General features: G+C 53.3%; 3 protein-coding genes across 4 annotated transcripts; all 3 read right to left on the bottom strand.

Annotated features, from left to right (window-relative positions):
- Positions 1-74: 74 nt before the first annotated feature.
- Positions 75-2,532, bottom strand: PITHD1 (PITH domain containing 1). Its single transcript, XM_080357497.1, has 6 exons — positions 2,299-2,532; positions 2,086-2,129; positions 1,879-1,956; positions 1,153-1,257; positions 657-765; positions 75-467 (listed from the first exon to the last, which is right to left on the bottom strand). Exons 1-6 carry the CDS (start codon positions 2,491-2,493, stop codon positions 366-368), a joined length of 633 nt encoding a protein of 210 aa, XP_080213623.1. The 5' UTR covers positions 2,494-2,532; the 3' UTR covers positions 75-365.
- A 1,679-nt stretch (positions 2,533-4,211) lies between these two features.
- ELOA (elongin A) lies at positions 4,212-17,040 on the bottom strand. 2 transcript variants are annotated; one of them, XM_080357537.1, is made up of 11 exons: positions 16,887-17,040; positions 13,190-13,246; positions 12,482-12,600; positions 10,430-11,645; positions 9,616-9,730; positions 9,090-9,245; positions 8,591-8,688; positions 8,152-8,332; positions 7,754-7,865; positions 7,332-7,483; positions 4,212-6,855 (listed from the first exon to the last, which is right to left on the bottom strand). In XM_080357537.1, exons 1-11 carry the CDS (start codon positions 16,956-16,958, stop codon positions 6,794-6,796), a joined length of 2,340 nt encoding a protein of 779 aa, XP_080213663.1. In that variant the 5' UTR covers positions 16,959-17,040; the 3' UTR covers positions 4,212-6,793. The 2 variants fall into 2 exon arrangements, with proteins under 2 accessions (XP_080213663.1, XP_080213662.1); XM_080357536.1 differs by having other exon boundaries at positions 9,090-9,260.
- Positions 17,041-18,382: 1,342 nt separating this feature from the next.
- On the bottom strand, positions 18,383-20,762 carry RPL11 (ribosomal protein L11). The gene is made up of 6 exons (XM_080357467.1): positions 20,691-20,762; positions 20,180-20,330; positions 19,429-19,535; positions 18,907-19,038; positions 18,595-18,705; positions 18,383-18,461 (listed from the first exon to the last, which is right to left on the bottom strand). Exons 1-6 carry the CDS (start codon positions 20,694-20,696, stop codon positions 18,432-18,434), a joined length of 537 nt encoding a protein of 178 aa, XP_080213593.1. The 5' UTR covers positions 20,697-20,762; the 3' UTR covers positions 18,383-18,431.
- Positions 20,763-20,991: the final 229 nt, after the last annotated feature.

A 20,991-nucleotide genomic window follows, 5' to 3' on the forward strand; every position in this document is an offset into this window, starting at 1 on the left:
AGCGCTCCCGCACCCCTCCCCTCCTCACACTCCCCGCGGGGCCGCCCCCCGTTAACGGGAACAGGCCACAGCTCTGCACCTCACGCGTGTTTTATTGTCAGGCGGAGAGATAAACGGTCCCGGCGCTGCCTAAAGACCGAGCGTCCCGTTTTAGAGCAGCTCCGCTGCCGCCGGCGGGACCCGCCACCCGCTGCCCTCAGCGGCCGCCTCTGCACCGGCACCGCGCACCCGCTTTCCGAGGCGAAGACCAAAACGTAAAGCGGATCCGACCCTCTCCAGCGCTTCAGAAGGCGGTTCTGTCCGAGTCAGCCCCTCACGTCTGCGCGCTGGTGCCAGCGCCCCGGGGAGGTTCCAACCGCGCACCCTTAGGAGATGAAGTGAGTCTGGGGGGTGATTTGTTCCAGCTTGTGATCGGCCGGGTTTGCCGATGCTTCGTAATTGCAGATGGTGACCTCGTGGCGATGAGCCTGAATTAAGATTAAACATGTTAGTCCAGAGAACAGAACTCAAGTCCCTCCTAAAACAACTGAGCGGGTTCCCAGCTTAGGGATTTTTTCCATCCACAGAAGCCTCACCCCTAGAGCTCAACTTAAACTATGACTTCAAGCCCTTTTCACACTGTTTGCACAGACTCGCTCATCTCTGCTCTCACCCACCTCCGTCCACTCTCCTTTCAGGCCTATATAAAATATCTTCGTTGTCTCTGCACCAAAGTTCTTCGGGAAGTGGATGGAGAGGTGGTAAACGTTGGAGAAACGGGCAATTCTGAAAGAAAACGCGCTGAAAGTGGAGCCAGGCTGCTGCACCACATGTTGCTCCTACCCGAATTCGAGACAGACTTGGGAGCAAAGGACTGGGGGGGGCAGGAGGGGCAGGGGACGCAACACTGGGATGATTCTGCACCCCAAAATTCCTGAGTTGCAGGCACAGCCACCCCCCTGGCGCTGAGAAGGATGTTTTCAGACCAGAGCTCACACCCCCAAGGGCAGGATGGAGCCGCGGAGGCAAATGCTACTGTGGGCAGCTCTGAGATGACAAGGGAAGGACGTGCCCCCCGCTAACCCCTTCCTAAAATGCAGCAGCACGTGTGCAGGCTGACGGAGCTCAGCGCCTGCACTCGGGAGGAGCAGCGCCCGCAGCCCCACGCCGTACTTGGTGGGGTATTCCAGCTCGCCCCGCGGGTCCCGGTTCAGGCTGAACGTCTGGTCGGGTTCCCTGCCTGCGTCATCGAAGGACATGTGAGGAATGTTCTTGAACCTGGGAAGAGACAGAGGAAACCCAGGGAGTTATTAACACACAGCTCAGCTAATTGGTTTCCTCGCCATCCATTAGCACTGCCTGGCTTCTTCTCAACAGTAAGAAACTACGTTTGCTTTGTTTTCTGAGGGAGAAAATACCAACGTCACTACAAAGTATCAGCACATTCCAGAATATCCAAAACCCTGAAAAAACAACAAGGAAAAGCAAGAAACAAAGCTTGGGAGATACAGATCAGAGCCCAGGACACTGCAGACCAAGGACAATGAGGCCTCCATCAAGGTGCATTTCTTCCCCCACAAGCAAAAATCGCAGAGTACTCAATACTCTTTCATTTTGGATAAAAAAATAAATCTTCCCAGCACAGCATCTCACCCAAACGTTCTAATTAAAATCAGCACCACGTTTCTCTAGAGAAGAAGGCAGCAAGCAGCCTTGCTCATCCCCATACAAGTTAGAGCTTATTTTTGCCTCCTGGGCCCCTGGAAGGACGGAGGTGACACAGGGAAACGCTGCTCCCCCCACCCCACGCACCTTAGGCACTGGAATCACCGCTCTCATTAGCTACGAGTTAATTAGTTCTGTTTAGGCTCCAGCAAAGGTAATGCTCGTTTTACTCACAGCCTCATCTCCGCTGGGTGCGTATCGTCGTCTTCTCCCATCACAATCACTCCTTTTAATTTGACGTTTCCCGTAAACCTTTCGAGAGATGCAGGAGTGGCGTTTTCACCTTGGTTCTCCCCACATCATTCCCGGGCGCGTAAAGGCGAGGAAGCAGCCCTGCCAGCAGCCCGAGCGATGCCGGAGGAGCTCGGGGAAGGGACTTACGGGATGTTAAACAGAAGCTCCTCGTCATCGTCACTTTCTACAAACTGCGGGAAAAGAAGAGCCGGTCAGGACGGACTCGGCTGTGCAGGTACACGGGGGTCACACCGGGGGCTGGGAGAACGCGGTGGGTGACCTCGGAGAGACCCACAACACCCCGCTGTCTCCCGCCCCGCGCCGCCCGGTTCTCCGCCGCAGGCCCCGGCCCGGCCCCACCTGTGCGCGGTCACCGCGCTCCTCCCAAGCGCGGAAGACGAGCGCGCCGCTGCCCTCGCGGCGCTCGTTGAGGCACTGCAGGCGCTGCCGGTCGATGCGCAGGTAGAGCCCCCAGGCCGCGCCCCGCTCCGGGTCCCCGCCGATCGCCGCCGCCGTCTCCCCGCAGCAGCAGCAATGCCCGTGCCCGTGCGCCATGGCCGCGCCGCGCCCACCGCGCCTGCGCGCTGCCGCCGCCCCGCCCACCGCCCAGGGAAACCCCGCCCACCAAGCCATGACACCCCGCCCGGCGCGCCTGCGCACTGCTGCCGCCCCGCCCACCGCCCGGGGAAACCCCGCCCACCGCTCATGGAAACCCCGCCCACCACGCTGTTACCCCCGCCCACCAAACCATGACACCCCCGCCCGCCGCGCCTGCGCACTGCTGCCGCCCCGCCCACCACGCCGGGAAACCCCGCCCACCGCACTGTCGCCCCGCCCCACCTGTATGGAGTGTGAACATTATTAGCTTGCTTGGTTTATCCGAGTTGTGTGAAGTGACGGTCTGTACTGTGCAACTAAATCAGCGTCTCCTTTCGGAATGGTGTGTAAACTACTGAGCGAGATCTGTGAGCATGTTTGTTGCCTGTACGTTGCCTGTACTGTGAGCACGTTTGCTGCTCTTGTTTGCCCATGCCTGCACTCTTTCTGATTATGGAAAGTATCTTCATTGATTACACGAGTTTCTTCATTGATTACATGATTATGGCCAGATAAAGACCCTCCTGTTGGAGAATATCCAGGCTGTTTGGTCTGGTTGTCCACTTGCTAAGCCCACATGACTTCTTTTTTTGGGTCTCCGTAGGCTTTAGGTGAGTGTCTCTGGTCTGTCATTGCTGGTTTTATGCTGATCCTCTCTCTGTCTCCATTCATTGAAATTACATCCTGCCATTTAGCTGCTGTAAGTCTTCCCAGCCAGTCTTTTTGAGATAGTCAGTTTAAGCATATTCTATTCAAAAGCAAGTCTTTGAGCACCGAAATTTGAGAAGAAACTTCTTCCCAGTAAGGGTGGCAGAGCCTGGCCCAGGCTGCCCAGGGGGGTTGTGGAGTCTCCTTCTGTGCAGACATTCCAACCCACCTGGACACCTTCCTGTGTAACCTCATCTGGGTGTTCCTGCTCCATGGGGGGATTGCACTGGATGAGCTTTCCAGGGCCCTTCAACCCCTGACATTCTGGGGTTCTGTGAGCACTCTGAGTTTACTCTGAAAGGGCACAAGTTAATATAGGTGGATCAACATTATCGACAGCATGAACATACCCCGCCCACTACACTGTGGCCCCGCCCACCGCACTTGGGTCCCGCCCCAAAAGCCCTGAGACCCCGCCCATTATGCCTACGAGCTACCGCTGCCCCGCCCACCGCACTCTCGCCCCGCCCACCGCGTCCTAACGCCCTGCCCATCGCGCTCCGCCCCGCCCACTGCACTGTCGCCCCGCCCACAGCTGCTGACGCCACGCCCATCGCGTCAGCCCCGCCCACCGACTCCCGACGGCCCGCCCATAGCGATCCTGACGCCACGCCCACCGCACTCTCGCCACGCCCACCGCCGCCGCACATGTCGGGTCCAGCATGGCTCCCGGTCAACCGAGACACCCCCGGTTCGCCCCGGGGAGGCGGCTCGGCCCCAGCCTGGCCCCGGACGGACCCCGGGGAAGACCGGGCTACGCTGGCGGCATCAAGCACTGCGGGAAGAGAGCAAAGCGGCTTCTCAGCAGCGCCAGGGAGAGCTCCTGGGGTTTAAACTTGGGGCTGGTTCCAGCCAGGAGGGGGGACGGGAGCCGGGATCTGGTGTGTTCAACGTTCATTGCTCAGAGACAGAAAAGAACGAGCAGACACGGTCCAGTGTTTGGCTTTTATTGAGACATGATTGTTCTCTTTTCATATAACTTATCTAATTAAAATATTCATCTTAGTTACCACAAAAAAAAAAGGGGGGGGGGGCGGACATAGAAAATTGTATGTACAGAGCTGGGACCAAAATACAAATGCAAGTCAAAGTCACTCGCCCTCCTGCCCGTGTTCCTCATCCCAACACCAGCAGGACAGCAAAGGGGAAAGAGGCAGCTCCGCTCCGTTCCTTTGTGCAGCACAGAAAAATTGCACAACTTAACACCCCAGGCACTGAGACTGGGAACAGAACGAGCACTTTTACCCCAGATTTGGCTTAGTTTGCGTCTCACGGATGTAACTCTGTTGGTGCCGCTTCTGTCTGTGCGGTTTCGGTGCCTGAGCAAAGGGAAGGGCAGTGGGACCCGCTCAGCACAAACAGGCTGCTCCGAGAAGGAAGATGCATCACCCCATAACAGCAACGCTTCGGGAAATACCCACATCTAATTACATAGCTGTGGCATTAATTAAGTGGCAGTTTAGCGGTGCCCGAGATTGTTCTCGGGCCTCACCCAGATCCATTGGCGCCTGAAGACAATGCCAGACTCCGTTTCTCTGCCCTCTGCCCCTATCCCCAGTGCAGGGGAGAAATAAATGGTAGCACAACAGTCAGCACAAGATAATATATTGTTATCTAATTAAAAGTACAGCAAAATTAAATACAGCAACAACGCAAGAGTAAGGAGCCATTATTTTACAGCACAACACACACTGAAATGCTGCACGGTAACATTAAAGCATCTGGGACTGTAACGAACTTACAGCACGTGAGAGTCTGAGAACATTTTTCCAAGACCTTCAAAATAAGAGAAGAACAGACCAAATAAACACGAGATGGGTGTTCAGAACGGTTTAAAATTAAGAAGAAAAAAGAAAAAGGAAGAAAGAAACCAACAGAAACCAGAGGCATACAGGGATTTTTCTAGAGCTCTTTCTTCACAGCAACGTTTCCCCCAGTCAGTGCACACAGACGGCTTCACCGCTTCGGGATTTGGCAGCCACAGAAACCCAGCAGAACCTCCCAAAAGCTGCCACCAAAACCAGCATCCCCTACTGGCACCTTTTCCACCCGCGCAGCAAAGTCCTAGGGCAGCAAATATGGCTTGGAACGGGAGAATCTCCCCTTTTGATCCAGTCAGACCCCTGAGCGCCACCAGAGCGGCCACGTCCATCGCCACACAACCTGGGTCTAACCAGCTCCATCCTCTGCTTGCACCACCTCGCGTTAAGTTTATTTTTGAGGCCAATAACCCACAAACATTCACCACGATAAGGCTTCACGTTGAACAGCGAGTGCCCGGTTGCGTCCGGCTGCTCAATCGCTGCTGCGGGTCCCCCTGAAATCACACTCGCGCTCCACCAGGTCACATCTCACACCCTTTTTCCCTCCAGAGCTCTGGTTCCTCAGACACCAAGTACAGCCACTTAGGGAACTCCTGCTATGCAGGACACACATAAAAACCAAACCACATTCTGTTATTCCCTCCTCTCCAACCCCAGTCAAGTGGTTTCAGGTTCAGAGACTAAAATCCTTGCATTTTCCAAAGAGGAAAACATACAGGGAAAAGACAGGATTTAAACACCAGCTTCCAAAGTGGAAATAAATCCTTCCCAATTCCACACAGAAAGCAAGATAAAAGTATTCCTTCTTTCCACTAAAAGAGGCAAACCGACACCTTCATTGATATTTAAAAACTGGTTTTAATTTCAGAGGCAAAGTCCCCCTCTCGAAAAAAGAAGTTAAAATCTGACTTAATGCATGGTAAAATTTCTCCCCGAACCCCTCATAGTTTTATTCCCAGTAGCCAGAAGACAACAGCAGCAGATCAAAAGTCCCCAATGGCTCTTGGCGTCCCTGCACGACAACGTAAGCGTCTGGACGAGATCTACAGTAACAGCAGAGAGAAGGTTGAGAGCTACGATTTTATTAACATACATCATTAGAGCGCAAAGCCTCGGGACTCGATGTGCTTGCCAAAGGACCGATGAGCAGACGGGCCACCGGTGCCACCTGTCCCAGACAGTCCAGGTGGGACGTTGGGCCCAGCAGGTACCAGATGAGGGGGAAAGACACCCGTGACACCCAGTGTCCACTCAGATGGATTCCAGTCACCAAGGGGCTGCCCTGTGCACTGGACTAGGGGGACAGAGACTACTGGGAGTGACATAAATAATACCAGCAGGATAGAAGGGCAAAATATTAATTAAAACCATTTTATAATTTATTAAGAGGTTAAATAGTAAATAGTCTCTGGATCTTCCACTCTCAGCAAGTGCCAAGACTTCACATTTTCTCATGTCAGGAGATTCTGTACACCCTTCTTTTGATGGATGACAAAGCTAAAAACAGGATGTTAAGGGCAGGGGGGAAAAAATAGGGGGGGGGCTTGACACTGAGAGAGGAACCAGAATAAAAGATTAAAATACTGTGCTGTCGTCTTGTGCAGATCGAAGCTTCTCCCAGCAGCTGCGGTCTCCAAAGAGTTCAAAGCAAAGGGCTGTTTGGTACCGTGTCCCCCTTCAGTGCCACTCCCCAGCGAGGGGGAAAGTCCCAGATCTGCACTGCAAGCTTATCTCCGAGAGAACCTGTTTTTGAAAGCTTTGATAGTCTTTGCCATCATGGGCGCGATTTCTGCGGAGAAAAACAAAACAAAACAAAACACACAAATATATAGATATTAAAAAAAAATGAAAGCAGCAGTCACAACGCAGACGCGAGGCAGGTGGGATCATCGATGTCCAGGTCACGCATTGAGCAGAGCTCACTCTGCTCTCTGCGCTGCCAGGACATGATCTCTGAATCTCTCCCTGTGTCGTTCTCAAGAGAACTGCACTACAATTCCATTTCAGCTGGACAGATACAGGAAGGGAAAGGCAGAGCTGCTGCCTCGCTGTTAGGCCAGGCTGATACAGTCAGCACGGTGAATCAGATGTTTCCCTGCACTTGTTCTTGCACAAGGAGTTTAACAGCCTTTACCCAATCCTTAGGGAGAGTGGAGAGGCCACCCACACCAACCCTCCTGCACAGTCTGGATTTTTTACAGCAGAAGCAGCAGATTTGTGTATTTGTAAAGGAGACCACATGGATGCGCTGCGGTTTGTACTTACTCTTCACTGGTGGTTTCCTGGGGTCGTAGGAGGAGAAGGTGCTACCTGAAGATGGGGCAGAATGGGCGCTGCTGGTGCTGGGCCCGTCATAGGACTGCTCCTCGCTCACACGAGTGTGGCTTTTGCTAGACGTGTACAGGACTGGTTTTATTCTGAAACAGAGGTGGGATTGACATTTCAGTATAGGAGTCACCATGGTTTGGTGCAATTCTTCAGACACAAGCCACACGTGTTAACACCAGCGTGGAACCAGCAGCGACCAGGATCTCCACGCTTCCCAGCAAGAAAGAAGCTGTTCTAGTCACAAGTTTCACTGCAAAAGAACCTCCCAGACACGCAGGATCCTCTCCTGCCAGGATGCTGAGCCTCAGATAAGCTGGCAGGAGTCCCCAGGAAAAGAGGCCCTAAAGAGAACCACTCACTTGGTCTTTCCTGGCAGAAGAGGTCCTCCAGTTCCAAACTTCTCTTGTCTCCTTCGTACATCCCGAGGGGGCTTCACTGCAGAGTTCACAAATGCCATTTTGGCCACTCTACCTGTAGGAGGTCAGAGGAAAACATTGCTGAGATCCAACTTACTGCAAAGGAGGCTCCTTAGTGCTTGTTTTATGTCAGCAAGATTCAACCAGCTCTCCCCAGTCCATCCACCCCAAAGCTCTGGTGAGAGCCTCCTCCCTAAGGCCTGAACCTCTTGCAGTCACAACACGGAACAGAGAGCTAAGCAGCTCCTAAACTGGACTGGATTTACACCAGTCATTCCAAAAGACCTTCCCCACCAAAGATACCCCCCAGACCCCTCTCTGATCATTCAGCCCTACTTTACCTTTGGGTTTGTTGGCGTGAGCTGAGCCAATGTTCCGCGCCAACATCAGCAGCCGCTGCTCTCGCGCGTCGTGGAGTCGAAGGTACATCTCCCGCCAGGACTCAAACTCTTCTGGCTTCTCGTTCTTGAAGTCTCGGAGACAGTGATTGTGCCACAGCTGATCCGTATCCTCAATGAGGACCTAAAGCAAACCCACACGTGAGCTGGGATCCCTCCCAACACCTTCACTCCCCTCTCCCCCAGCACCAGTGACACTGGGATACCACAGGACAAGACACTTTGGGGCCAACGCGCAGCAGGACATGGGCAGATGGCAAATTCAGGAACTCAGGACTGGCAAAAGCCACCTCTTGTTATTCTTTCCTATTCTGCTATTGCAGCTGAGGACTCAACGTCACTCCCGCATGTCACCAGCCCTTCCCAAGCCCAAGGCACTCACATGGTTACACTCCTCGATGCGATACAGCTGCTCGGGGGTGCATCTCTCCAGTACCGGCTCCAGCACTGCGAAAGGGACACCACCCACTTCGTAGATTGCTAGAAAGAAGCAAGATGAAGAGTGTTTATCCTCCTCCTTCCTCACCAAGGAAAGGGCTTGACATCTTGAAACGCAGTGGAAAATAACGCAGTGCTGCACGAGACTACGCAATGTGAGGGGACGAGGACAGGAGCCAGAGGTACAATAGCTCCAGCAAGCCACCAGTAACTCCAAGTTAAGAAGTGCTTTCTGTTTTTACCACTATTTTCACTCCCTGAAAGCACGCTGGGTGCGGATTCCCGCAGCACCCGAGCTTTCAGCGGGATCTATCCCATATTAGTCAGCTTGCCCTGAGACACAGGGAAACTGTTCACACGCTGCAGGGACATATACAGACAAGTTACCGAGACTGCGGTATCCCCGCAACGTGATTTTAAGAGAGATGAGGAAAGGTCCTTACAGTCGATGTTGTTGCTGAGGACTCGGATGCATTGCTGATACAGAGACATCATCTTTGGGAGGTAGGCGGTTTTCGAGCCTGAATACACTTGCATCTTTGAATTCAAGCGGCGGCCTGTAAAACCCGCTTCGCTCTCTTCAACCGGCGAGGACACGGCTGTGAAGTGAAAGGCTTGGAGTAAGAAGAGAACAGAGAAAAAAGAGCCCACCTTGATGAATAGTGCAGGAGACACAAACCAGAGTCACCCAGAAGCAACCTCAAGGGTCAGGTCTTCGCTCAGAGACCTGCAACCTCACTCATGAAGGGCAAATCCAAAGGTCAAGCCCCAAGAAGGGTCAGCAAAGGATTTTCCTTATTTCTGCTGGAGCATGTGGGCAAGAAGCCACTTATTTTTTACACTGGGGCTCTGGGCAGGCGAGGCAGGACACCAGATCCCAACAGCAAGACCTGAACCCAGCCAGCACCCACTCCCTCCCACCAACAGTGGCCGGTGCCCATCTCAGACCTATTTTCCTGCCCAACGCACCTTTCCGTTTGGTCTGGGAGCACATAATGGAGTCGATGGAAGGAAGAGGGCGGTAGTTGGCCTGGATCGGCGGCAGTGGGATGTCTGGTAATGTTGGTACCACATCTAAAAGTATCTGGAAGGAGAGAGGATGGACATGCAAGTGAGCTGAGAATACAGTATGTTACATCCCATACATCACATTAGGTGTGATATTTTGAATTAGACGTCTAATGCTGATCAGCTTGCACCAGGAAACAGCCTCTGTGACTGTGCCTAAGCTGTTGATGCAAAGAAGCCAAAATTTGGGATCTGAATCACCTCCAGCAAGAGCCACCCACACCTTTAACCTACCGGGTTCAGTGCTAAATGCCTCTGGCAAGAACCCAGGTCAGATTAACAATGCAAAGAACTGGAGAAAAACCAGAAGAGAAAGCTGGCAGAAATATCTCCTTGACCTCAAACACTCATGTACCTGTTCTGCCTCTTCTCCTCCTGCACCAAACGCTGCAGTGGTGGAGGAGAGATGAACCTCAGGAACTGAGGCAAACCTAAAACCTGGACATGAGGCACCTATTAGAAAGAATGGCAAGGTGCAAAGCAGCGTTTTAAAAGGCTGCTAAGATTATAAAAGCACTTCTTGAAGAGCAAAGTGCTTCAAAGTTGAGTGAAAAGATTAAGCTTTACACATTAGTCCCTATTTATATACACAGCTCTGGCACCCATGTGGCAACAAATATGTACAGAAATATTGCTCATTTTTCGTGCTTTTGTCTTCTAGAATCAGCTGCACTGTAACCCCAGTTCTCCCTGCAAAAACCCTTCAAAATCTTACCCTGTTTGGTTTAGGAGGCTCCGGGACCTTTTTCTCTGCCTTTTTCTCACTTGTTCTCTTGTGGCTTGGGCTTTTCCGACTTGAGCTGGAGCTGTTGGTGCTGGCTTTGGATCCGTTCTGTTTGCTGTGCCCCTGGTCTTTCTCCCCAGCTGGCACAGCGGGTTTCACCACTTTCTTCTTCTTTTTCTGAGGCTGGTCGTAGCTGAGGTACGACTCAAAGGACATCGTAGGTTGTTCAAATTCATCCTCCGCTTCCCCCTCTCCAGAATTTGAGGAGAAACCCATCGATTTTTTGTCCCCATCAGAGACTTTGCGCTTCCCCTCCGAAGATTTTAAGCTCCCAGAAAGCCCCTTTTCTTTAATTCGATTCGACAAGTCGCTCTCAGCTTTCCTTTTCTCCCACTCTGTGTTAGATGTCTCTGGGCTCGGCTTGGGCTTCTCCAATTTGCTTTTTTCAGAGTCCCGGTGTTTTTGCTTCTTAACGTGGTTGTCCAAATTCTCTTCCGAGTGCAGCGACACGTGCAACTTCTCCTTTCTGGAGGTGCCGCTTTCTCGATTCTTCTCCTTCTTGGCACCATCCGGCATCCTCTGCTTCTCCTTGCTGCCCCCTGCCACGGGGGCTTCTCGGAGCTGCTCTTTGAAAGAGCCCTTGTGCAATTTTTCGGGGCTGCAGGCAGCGCTCCTGTCCTCCCCTCTGCCATCGAGTCGCCGCTTCTTGTGAGAAGACTTGTGCTCTTTGCTTTGACTCGCGTTCCCTTTGCTGCAGAACTCACCAGAGTTCCTGTCCCGGCCTCCCCCCAGCTTCTCCTGAAAGCTGGAGCCTTTGCCGGCTTTCTGATTAAATACCATCGCTTCTTCCTGCTCCTCAGAAGCGTAAGGGTCTGTGTACAAATCCTGAGGGCTCTCGCTTGGCTCAGGTGACACAGCTTGTCCATAGTCCGAGTATTCCTCATCTGAAGAGAGTGCTGGGGAAGATCTACCCCAACCCTTCCCCTCATGGCTGCTGTAGCCATAAGTCTCCTGGGCTCTCTCAGGCCTGGGATACTTTTTGGACTTCTTTTCCCGCTGCTCTGGGCTGTAGGACTGGCTGCAGGACGGCTGGAAGGTTTCTGAATAGTCCTGGTCGGGCTCCTCATCCTCTCTGAGGGAGGATTCTTGATGCCTTTTGCTTGAGCTGCTCCTCTCGTAGTCACGGTCTTCAGAATCCATGTTATTTCTGAAGGGGTAAGAAAACAAAACAGCGAGATTAAAGCTTCCAGTATGAATGAGAAGAGCCACTCCGCACGGACTGTATAGATGGGAACCTCCCTTACAGAAGACTAAGGTTGTATTTGGTAGTTTTGTGGCAAGAATAACACTAATTCTCTCAGGCGCAGCAACGTTCAGGGATTTAGAAACTGCGTGAATTGATTTTTATTAGGACTAGAGACTTGACAGTTCACTGGGAAGCAGAGAAAGATGCGCACAGAGACTCCTCAGTGGTGTCTGTGGGAAATGCGTCCCCCTCTTTGCCAGGTAAACACGCAGGGATCCCACAGCCAAATTATCATCAATAACTGGGTTTTTAGCACCCGCACCTAAACGATCTCATTGCTGGGTTCAACACAGCTCTTACCACAAGATGCTCGCTAGCGTCAATTTTCAGTTTCCATCGGATTTTTGCACATGAAAGCCTCCTTTCAAAGCAAGCCACTTCCTCTGCTCGCGCCTAGAATTTCCTGTCTTTAGCATCATAAAACGGGAAGCCAGCAGATTGCATCTCTTGCTTTATTAAAGGCGCTTTTCTGGCATCTACTGTTAATCTCTTCATCAAACTGCAAATTCTTGAAAATTGGCCCCTACTTTCAGGCAAAACTGCAGCCGTCAGCAACCCGACGCTCTGCGGCTCGCAGAGGCAGCGAGTTTATGCCAAAACACGCCAAAAATCCCCGTGCACAGTTGCACGCTCGTGTTACAAGTTTTTCCAGAGCCTTTGCTTTGTTTCCTTGGTCAAAGTTTATCATCACTGCAAAAATATAACAAAGCTTATGCATTGAAGATAACTGAACTCACCGGTCTGTCTCTTGGGACACCGGCACCAGCTTCTTCCACCGCGCTACGAGGTTCTTCGCAAAGTCTCCTACGAGCTCGTGTTTCCGTAAACTGTTCACAGTCTTCCCAACACCCGTCTCCTTCAGGGGAGAGACAAGACGTTAATTAATCTCAGCAAAACGAGTCAAAATTCTCACCTCTACTCAACTTCCTACAAAGGGAATAAAGTTAACCCGCTACCTAGAAGTAAAACATCCTTGGTCTAACAGTTCTGTAAATCAAAGATGACTTAATTCTGCCTTAGTCAAACATTAATTATTAGTATTGATAAACCAAGTTAGTATTTACCATGACTGTTGGTAAGCTTGAAGACAGAAGTCTCTAATAATTGTAAGGATTAGCACTTCCTAATCTCATTCTGATTCAGTTGTCGTTAGGAACTGCTCTGGCTCTCATATCTCAAACGAGTGTTAAGCTTTTGGAGGAGCCGAGGATGATGAACTGTCCTCCACGGCTTCACACTTGCTCTGACACACTCCTCCCGGTTACCGGAATCTCAGAACCTTGACACAATCGTGCCTGTGACACAACTGTGCCCGTGACACGGGGCTGGCGCAGGTGGCTGACGCAACACACGCCGTTCCAGGGAAAGCAGCTTTTCGGTGACAAACAGTTACCCCGGGACTCGACAGACGCGATGAGAAGCGCGAGAGATTTCACAGCTCTTACCACTAGAATGTCAACTGTGATGGGCAACTCCGACAGCCTCTTCAGACTTTTCAGCAGCTGCAGAGACAAGAAGGAAAGTGTTCAGACTTGTCATACGGAACCGCGTGCCGTGATTAAAAAGGAAGAGAGCTTGTTAGAGCCAAGTGGCAGCCAGCTGCTGTGCTGCTCCAAATCCAGCTCCCGAGACGCCAAACGCGAGGGCCAGCTCTATAGAAATTGTGGCCTCTTTGCAAATGAGGTCCCATCTGAAAATGTTAAACCACTCAAATATGAATGCATTCTTCAGAGAGGATGGCAGCTTCGTTCTGGCTTAAAGCACCAGGAACACGCACGCTACTTGGTGGCACAGCAAGGGGGAGAAAGGACTCCGGAGCTTGTGACTCTCAGGAGGTAGCGCTGAGAATCGCATCCCTTGTTGAGAGCGGGGTGGGGAATAAAGAGTCCTTTCTGAAGTTTTGCAACCCAGGCAGTGAGGGGAGGAAGATGCTCTTAAAGATCTATAGGGAACCTGCCACCCGGGTGCTTCGGGACGTCGCTCCACTGAGTTTTCAGTTCCAGCACAGGTCTGACAGCACCGCTGCCCCTCACACGATTTCCCTCGGCTCAGCTATAGCCACCGAGCAGCCCCGTCAGCATTCCCGTTATTCCAGCCCCTCTACAGCCCCGGCTTTGTTCAGCGCTGCTGTGCCATACGCCACAAAGCGCCGACCTTGATCCTGAACATCTTGTCTTTAAAGCACTGTGCTCATGCTCAAATTAGCACTGAGGGTCTAAGCTATTCAATCGCCCCACTTCCACCATGCAGGGATCGGAGAGGTTTAGTGGTTTCCTTCATTTTGAAGGAAATAAGTTCATTTCATTTATTCCACGCCCACTGCGGTCAATGGTGGGAAAACTCCACATCTTACCAAAAAAAAGCAAGAGCCGGCTTTCCAAGAGGCCACCACAGACACCCCTTTGCCTGAGTGTCGCTTTACCGAGCTTTTACACTTGCACGGTTAATAGAAGCATTAACACAGCTTGAGCTGAGCAGAATTCTTTCGGGAAACAAGGCATTTTCGTTACCTGTGTCATCAGTAACGCACTTATCTGGCGGCCTAAGAGATCAAAACCTCTGCTTGTTGCTGCTGTCCAATACACGAGCAGGGATATATTTGGGAGCCGTGTCTGTACAGCACAGGAAAACCTCTGCAGACCCCACGTCCATGCACATGAGATGGACAAAACAAGACAAGTCCGACACAGTGAGGCTAAAGAACTCGCACTGATCTGTGTTTCCTACAGAAACGACGCTGCCTTCGGCTCCAATCAGCCACGCTGACTCAGATCTGGCAGCTCAGCCCAGAAATAACCCAGATCCTACAAGTCCTACGAGAAACAGGCGGCCGGGCAGGAGACAGAAAACACAGGGCTCGTGTCTTGCCAGACACCAGATGAAATAGATACGGAAAAGCTAAACCAGCCCAGCGCGGGGTAGAGTTTCAGTCAATCAGCCACAAACCCTAAAAACTTCACTTAGTTCCAGCTCCAACTTAGTTTTATTTAATAGGAGTAGATTGTTTTCTTTCTCTAAAAGTCAGCCAGGCCGTTCTAATGCTAACGACACACGTTCATTATCAAATGGCTACAGCCTGGCCCCATCCCCCTAGTGAAGATGCTCCTTGGTCATGTTTTCCTCACCCTCTTTCTTCCTTCAGTCCTGCAGAGTTTGTATCTTCTCTGCTGGAAAAAAAGACCATTTCCAAATAATTACAGCAGCATCCAAAGTTTCACTCATACCGTTCTGTGCCAGCAGCCACATTTTCACCCCAAGGCAATATTAATACTTAACACCTTTTAGCAAGGCAATATAGAGTTGTACATGATACCAGGCAAAAATTATTCTTTCACATTACTGATAAAAGGTGTCAAATGGACAAGGTAAGAATAAAGAAGACTGGAAACGGTGTAAGGTGTGTGTATCGCCCAGGAGTGCCCTGGATTTGTCCAGATGTAGTGGAAACAGTTGTAGCTGAAGAACCCAAAGCCATTTTCTGACATGGGAAGATGCTCAGAAGATACAAAATCTATCAAGACAATGCAACGGCAACTACATTCAAGCCTAGAAACACTAACACTTCCCAAGATACAGCTGTAAAGGTATCAGAAATAAGAGCACAGGTCACACAGGACCTTTCTGCTGGAGAGGAGGAAAGGTTTAGAGTCACTATCCTGGCTAGTAACAGCTCACCAGCGCTTACTGCCTCTCCGTGCCCTGGCAAAACTGTAGAATCAACAGAGAAAGACACGACTTAACAGCACAAGGTTAGTGGAGAATGAGCCACCCTGTGCAAACAGCGCCCGAAGCCTCACAATGCCCCAGCAGCACAGACAAGCCGTTCCTGCCCCGAGCTGACACACGGGTCGGGAAGCAGGAGCGCTCGTTCTCTGTGCACGGCACGCTGGGCAAATAGCTGAGTTCTTGCGTGTGCTCTCAGCACCACGGAGCCCAAGACCCCATGGAAATGACTCCTCGGCTCCGTTTTGGGGTCCCACCGGTTAAACCCTGCTCTGGTTTAGGCTGAGAGGGTGAGAAAAGGAACAAGAACCCCTGTCGCTTTGCCCCCAGCTTGGCTGGAGCTGGGTACCCGGGCAGCAGCGTCAGCACTTGAGCCCTTCGGTGTCCGCATCTGTCCATCTTTACGGGTGGTGGGAGATCTTGGAGAACGAGCCGTTTTCAGGTGTTTGCCTCAGTTAAACAAAGTTAGATGAGCACAGAGCGGCTGCACGGCCCTCAGCTGAATTAAGTGAAACATGAAGCAAACACCTGTAAATAGATGCTCCCCTTTAAAATATGACATCAAAATATGAACGGGACAACAGCACGCGCTGGGCCCACGCCTGAGCAAAACCCTCATTCCACATTTCAGCTGGAAAAAAAGGGCTCAGAACCCTCGTTCCCAGCAGGAGAGTTGGGGTCGGCAACACACAGCCCAGCGTCACCAAACAGATCCCAGCACAAGCCGGATCGGGACGGGACGTGTCACTGTGACAGCTGCGTGGGCAGCGTGTTTTGGACACGGACACGGGTGAGAAGAATAAAGAAGACTGGAAATGTCACCCCGACGGCCAAAGAGGGAACGCACGCCTGGTAGAGTTAAAACTTGGCAATTTCTCGCCCTGACCCACCTCCCCGGTGACGGCGGTGGCCTCGCCATGGCCCTCCGGTGCCACACGACCGGTCACCTCCCGCCCAGGCGCACACCGGGGACCGCGGCTCTTCCACCACCAACACGTCACCAGGGCAAGACTCTTCCGGCAAGTTCTCCCGTTGCCCGCTCGCCCCCCGCACCCCGCGACGGGCCACGGGGGGACCCCACACACCCACCCGGGGGGACCCCACGCACAGCACCGGGGGGACCCCATGCAACGCCCCGGGGGTCCGCGGGGCAGACGGGCCTGCGAGCCCAGCCCAGCGCCGGGGGCTCCTACCGGGGACACCCCCCGGGCCTGCCCGGTGGCAGCGGGCCCGCCCCGCCCCACGGACCGCGGCCCCGGCCGGGCAGGAAACTTCGCGACGGGAGCCGGCGGAGGGCAGGGCGGGCCCAGCCCCGCTCCCCTTGTCCCGCATGGGGTGTCTCGGGCCCTCCCGACCCCCGACCCGCCGCGCCGCCCCCGCGGGGAGGGGGAGCCCTGGTCGCGCCGCCGCCCCCGTCACCTTCTTGGGCTCCGCGCTGCCCGCCAGCCGCGACTGCAGCTTGCCCACAACTTCCAGCACCGACTCCGCCATTTTTACTGCTGGAGAGGCCGCGGCGGCGGAAACGGCTTCACCGCCCGCTGGCCACACGGCGATTCCCGAACACCGCCGCCGCCATCTTGGCTACGGGCAGGAAACGGAAGCGGCGCAGCCGTTGCGCCGACCGGTGGCGGCCATGGCGGGTACGGGCAGAGTTCGGTAGGCGCCATCTTGGGGCCTGGCAGAAGTGGTGGACAGCGCCATCTTGAGTGCTGGCAGACCACTGCTGAGGGCAGCTTCATGCCTATTCCTGTGCTTCCCAACGACCAGGGCGCATTGGCAGCGAGCATAAAGTGGTTTTGCTAAATTAATTTGCAGCCCAAGGCAAAAGGAGCAGGGCCACAGCTGCCCAGGGTGGGGGGTCATGGCTGCCGGACCCTCTGCTCCCTCAGGAGCACAGGGAAAGTATCAGCGGGGGAATGTCCCCACAATTCATCCCAAATGCCCCAGGAGCCCCTCTGGAGGGGAGCCAGGCCTGCAGCTGCCCCCTCATCACCTCGGCCTCGGCAGCAGCCTGCTAATCACAGCAGCCTCCGCTTCGCTGTCCTCCGGTGCCCCGGCATCTGTCAGGACTTGCAGAAAACCCCGCTGTCAATGTAGAGGTGGTAGGAGCAGCCACTAGGCTCAGACTAACCAGGCGTAACAGCAAGGCTGGGGCAGACCCAGCTGTGGATAAGTCACAGGGAACCAGAGCCCACCCAGCAGGATTTGCAGACCTGGCCTGGGGTATGGAACTGCTGAATAGAAATAATGGCACAGGGAAGGACCTTGTTCTCTACAACAGGACTGAAGGCATTAGAGGCAGCAAAATAGCACCCAGAGCTGCAGTGTAGGATCAGATAACATCAGGGATTGGAAGCGCCCTGGAAAGCTCATCCAGTGCAATCCCCCCATGGAGCAGGAACACCCAGATGAGGTTACACAGGAAGGTGTCCAGGCGGGTTGGAATGTCTGCACAGAAGGAGACTCTACAACCCCCCTGGGCAGCCTGGGCCAGGCTCTGCCACCCTCACCCCCAACAAGTTGCTTCTCATCTTTAAGTGGAACCTCCTGTGTTCCAGTTTGCACCCACTGCCCCTTGTCCTGTCTCGGTTGTCACCAGCAGAGCCTGGCTCCATCCTCCTGACACTCCCCCTTTCCGTATTGATCCCCATGAATGAGTCGCCCCTCAGTCTCCTCCAAAGTACTTTTCCAGGCTGCTTGCTGTGACTCAGACCCTGCTTGAACCCAGGGTCTCCTCACCTTTGGCTTTACTTGGACAGTACCAAAACCCACATAAATCCAACGCCTGCTCCTCCAGAAGACACGTCCTGTTCTGCAGCGCATCCGTCCATTTCTGCTGCCCTTTCAGCGTGAGTGACCTCTGCTCCCAACAGCTTCCCAGGCCAGGAGGAGCCCCCATAAAATTCACAGCAGAATTGAGAAGTTAGAAAATTTTATTCGCTTTTTTTTGGTAACAGGAACTGCTCATTTACCAGGAAGGATGATGCCATCATACTGTGAAGAAAAAAGAGAAAGAACCAAGTGAGAAAGCGCTGTCAGGTACAGGTGCAGAACCACTGCGGTGAGAACTGAGCCATGAAGTGTTACTGAAACGCTCTGGGGACACAAAAATCAAGAGGGACTTTACCTTTTGCTGAAACCAGCGCATGGCTTCTTCTTTTCCAATTCTGTGCTTGGCTCCGATGTTGCCGGTCCTGCGTTTCTTGTCAGCGATGCTGAAGCCAGGCCTGCCCAGCACCTGCCGGGAGAGGAGACCCACAGCGCTATTTCATTCTGATATTGACTTTTCTCATACTTAACATTTTTCTAGGAATCCATTTAGACTTGGATTTCGTTGCCATTTTTCCATCTCCCAGCCCTGTGCAGCTGGTTACTGTTCTAGGTTCCTTCTAGAGCTTTCCCACAAGGCCAGTAGCTGCGAGGAGCAGGGAATACGCACCACGTAGAAGTCCAAGCCGTAGATACCAATACTGGGATCGTATTTAATCCCCAGATCGATGTGCTCCTGGATTCCAAAGCCAAAGTTCCCGGTGTCTGAGAAGTTGTTTTTTCTCAATTCATATTCTCGCACCTGAAACAATTGTTGTCGGTCACTATTTCCTTACTGGCTACAAACAGAATAAGAAATCCTGTGTGTTCCAACTGCTACCAGACCCACAACTCACTTATAAGCTACTAAATCTTTAGCCCAAGATTTTGCTCATAAACCACAGCAGCAAAGACAGAACCTCAAGAGAAAGCAGCAATTGTACCCAGCAGCTCTTAAATAAGGATAAAGCAGCAACCAGACAGAGAAGCAGCGCAAACGCAGCAGCCTGTGTGTCAGTCAAACCTGCACCCCCAACCCTTAATGTCCACAACTAGATCACAGACAACATTTCAAATCATGCACCTTTTCAGCTGGTATGGATTAAATTTGTTCTTTCACGAAATCAAACAACCAGACCAGCCAAATTCTCACCTTCAACCCCTTCTCCAGAATCTCCTCTGCTTTAGCCCCGCGAACCGTGCAATGAACAGCGATCTTCTCATTTCTCCTGATTCCAAAGGATCTCACCGTGTATCGCGCTGTGGGCAGCAACAATTACACTTGAGACTATTTAAATAATTCCCACCCAGGGATTCAGGGCTTAAGAAGAGCAGAGAAACGGCTTTAAAGGAAAGAAAGAAAACCAAGGCAAATAAATGTTTCTTGTTGGACGATGAGAGCAGAGCAGTGGAGGCAGAGGAAAAATGACTTTAGGGCAACAAAGATGATTAAGGGAGTGGAGCACCTCCCTTATGAGGAAAGGCTGAGGGAGCTGGGTCTCTTTAGTTTGGAGAAGAGACTGAGGGGGGACCTTATTAATGTTTATAAATATATAAAGGGTGAGTGCCATGAGGATGGAGCCAGGCTCTTCTCGGTGGCAAACAATGATAGGACAAGGGGTAATGGGATCAAGCTGGAACACAAGAGGTTCCACTTAAATTTGAGAAAAAACTTCTTCTCAGTAAGGGTGACAGACACTGGAACAGGCTGCCCAGGGAGGTTGTGGAGTCTCCTTCTGTGCAGACATTCCAACCCGCCTGGACACCTTCCTGTGTAACCTCATCTGGGTGTTCCTGCTCCATGGGGGGATTGCACTGGATGATCTTTTGAGGTCCCTTCCAATCCCAAATATACTGTGACACTGTGACACTGTGACTCAGAAACACGAACAACCGCTCCTCACCTTTGGAGAAGACGGGGGTCTGGCCCGTCAGCTGCTCCAGCACCTTGGCCGCGCGGGTGAGCCTGTCCCCGCTCTCCCCCACGCAGATGTTGAGGCAGAGCTTGCGGATGCGCAGCTCCCGCATCGGGTTCTCCTTCTCAACGGGGTCTTGCTGCGGAGAAACGACACGGGTGGGGTGATGGCGGGAGCCCGGGCGACAGCCCAGCGGTCACCCCGGCGGCCGGAGAAGGCCCCGCCAGGCCAGCACCGCAGGCTGACACCGAGCCCCGCTCCACCCCGGGGCCGAACGCCAGCGCCGCGGCCGCCTCTTAAGCAGCAGGCCTGTCATGGCAGCCGCGTCCCCAGGGCGGCTCATCGGCTCCTCCCTGCCCATACCGGCCCCGCAGCTCTCCCTCCCGGCCTTCCCCGCTCCCGCCCGCACGGGCCGCGGCCCGGCCGAACCCCACGGAAGGCGGATGGCGGCGGATAGAAACGGGACAGCCCGGCCGCGGCCCTGAGCAGCGACACTCACCGCCATGATGGGGGCGGGGAAAAGACCAGTCAGGCGCCGCCGCGGGGTCTTATGGGACGGAGCGGGAGGGCGCGGCGCGGGCAGCAGCGCCCCCTGGCGGCCGGAGGGTGGGGGGGGGCTCTGCGTCGCGGCCGGTTGCCGCGGCAACCGCGGGCCCGGGAGGCCGACGCGGCCATTTTGTCCCACAGGTCGGTGGGGACAGCGGTCCGGCCCGCCCTCACGCCGTGTCACCGAGCCAGGCTGAGAGCAGGGCCTGGCATGCGGATTTGGGATTTCAGGAGCCCGGGTGCGATGGAGCGGC

The sequence above is a fragment of the Nesoenas mayeri genome (assembly GCF_963082525.1).
Source record: "Nesoenas mayeri genome assembly, chromosome: 21".
NCBI classification, from domain to species: domain Eukaryota; kingdom Metazoa; phylum Chordata; class Aves; order Columbiformes; family Columbidae; genus Nesoenas; species Nesoenas mayeri.

What these genes read in the sequence shown, in the direction of transcription:
- ELOA (XM_080357536.1), bottom strand. Translation starts at nt 16,958, where the DNA reads ATGGCGGAGTCGGTGCTGGAAGTTGTGGGCAAGCTGCAGTCGCGGCTG. An exon ending in AGCCTCCTAAACCAAACAGG is followed by an intron (nt 9,731 to 10,429) that starts GTAAGATTTTGA and finishes CTCTCCTTCCAG; the next exon opens with ATACTTTTAGATGTGGTACC. An exon ending in CAGGAAACCACCAGTGAAGA is followed by an intron (nt 6,856 to 7,331) that starts GTAAGTACAAAC and finishes TTTTCTCCGCAG; the next exon opens with AAATCGCGCCCATGATGGCA.
- PITHD1 (XM_080357497.1), bottom strand. Translation starts at nt 2,493, where the DNA reads ATGGCGCACGGGCACGGGCATTGCTGCTGCTGCGGGGAGACGGCGGCG. An exon ending in AGCGCGGTGACCGCGCACAG is followed by an intron (nt 2,130 to 2,298) that starts GTGGGGCCGGGC and finishes CTTTTCCCGCAG; the next exon opens with TTTGTAGAAAGTGACGATGA. An exon ending in TGAAAGGAGAGTGGACGGAG is followed by an intron (nt 468 to 656) that starts GTGGGTGAGAGC and finishes ATCTTAATTCAG; the next exon opens with GCTCATCGCCACGAGGTCAC.
- RPL11 (XM_080357467.1), bottom strand. An exon ending in GACCCCCGTCTTCTCCAAAG is followed by an intron (nt 19,536 to 20,179) that starts GTGAGGAGCGGT and finishes TGCTGCCCACAG; the next exon opens with CGCGATACACGGTGAGATCC. An exon ending in TTCTGGAGAAGGGGTTGAAG is followed by an intron (nt 19,039 to 19,428) that starts GTGAGAATTTGG and finishes CAATTGTTTCAG; the next exon opens with GTGCGAGAATATGAATTGAG.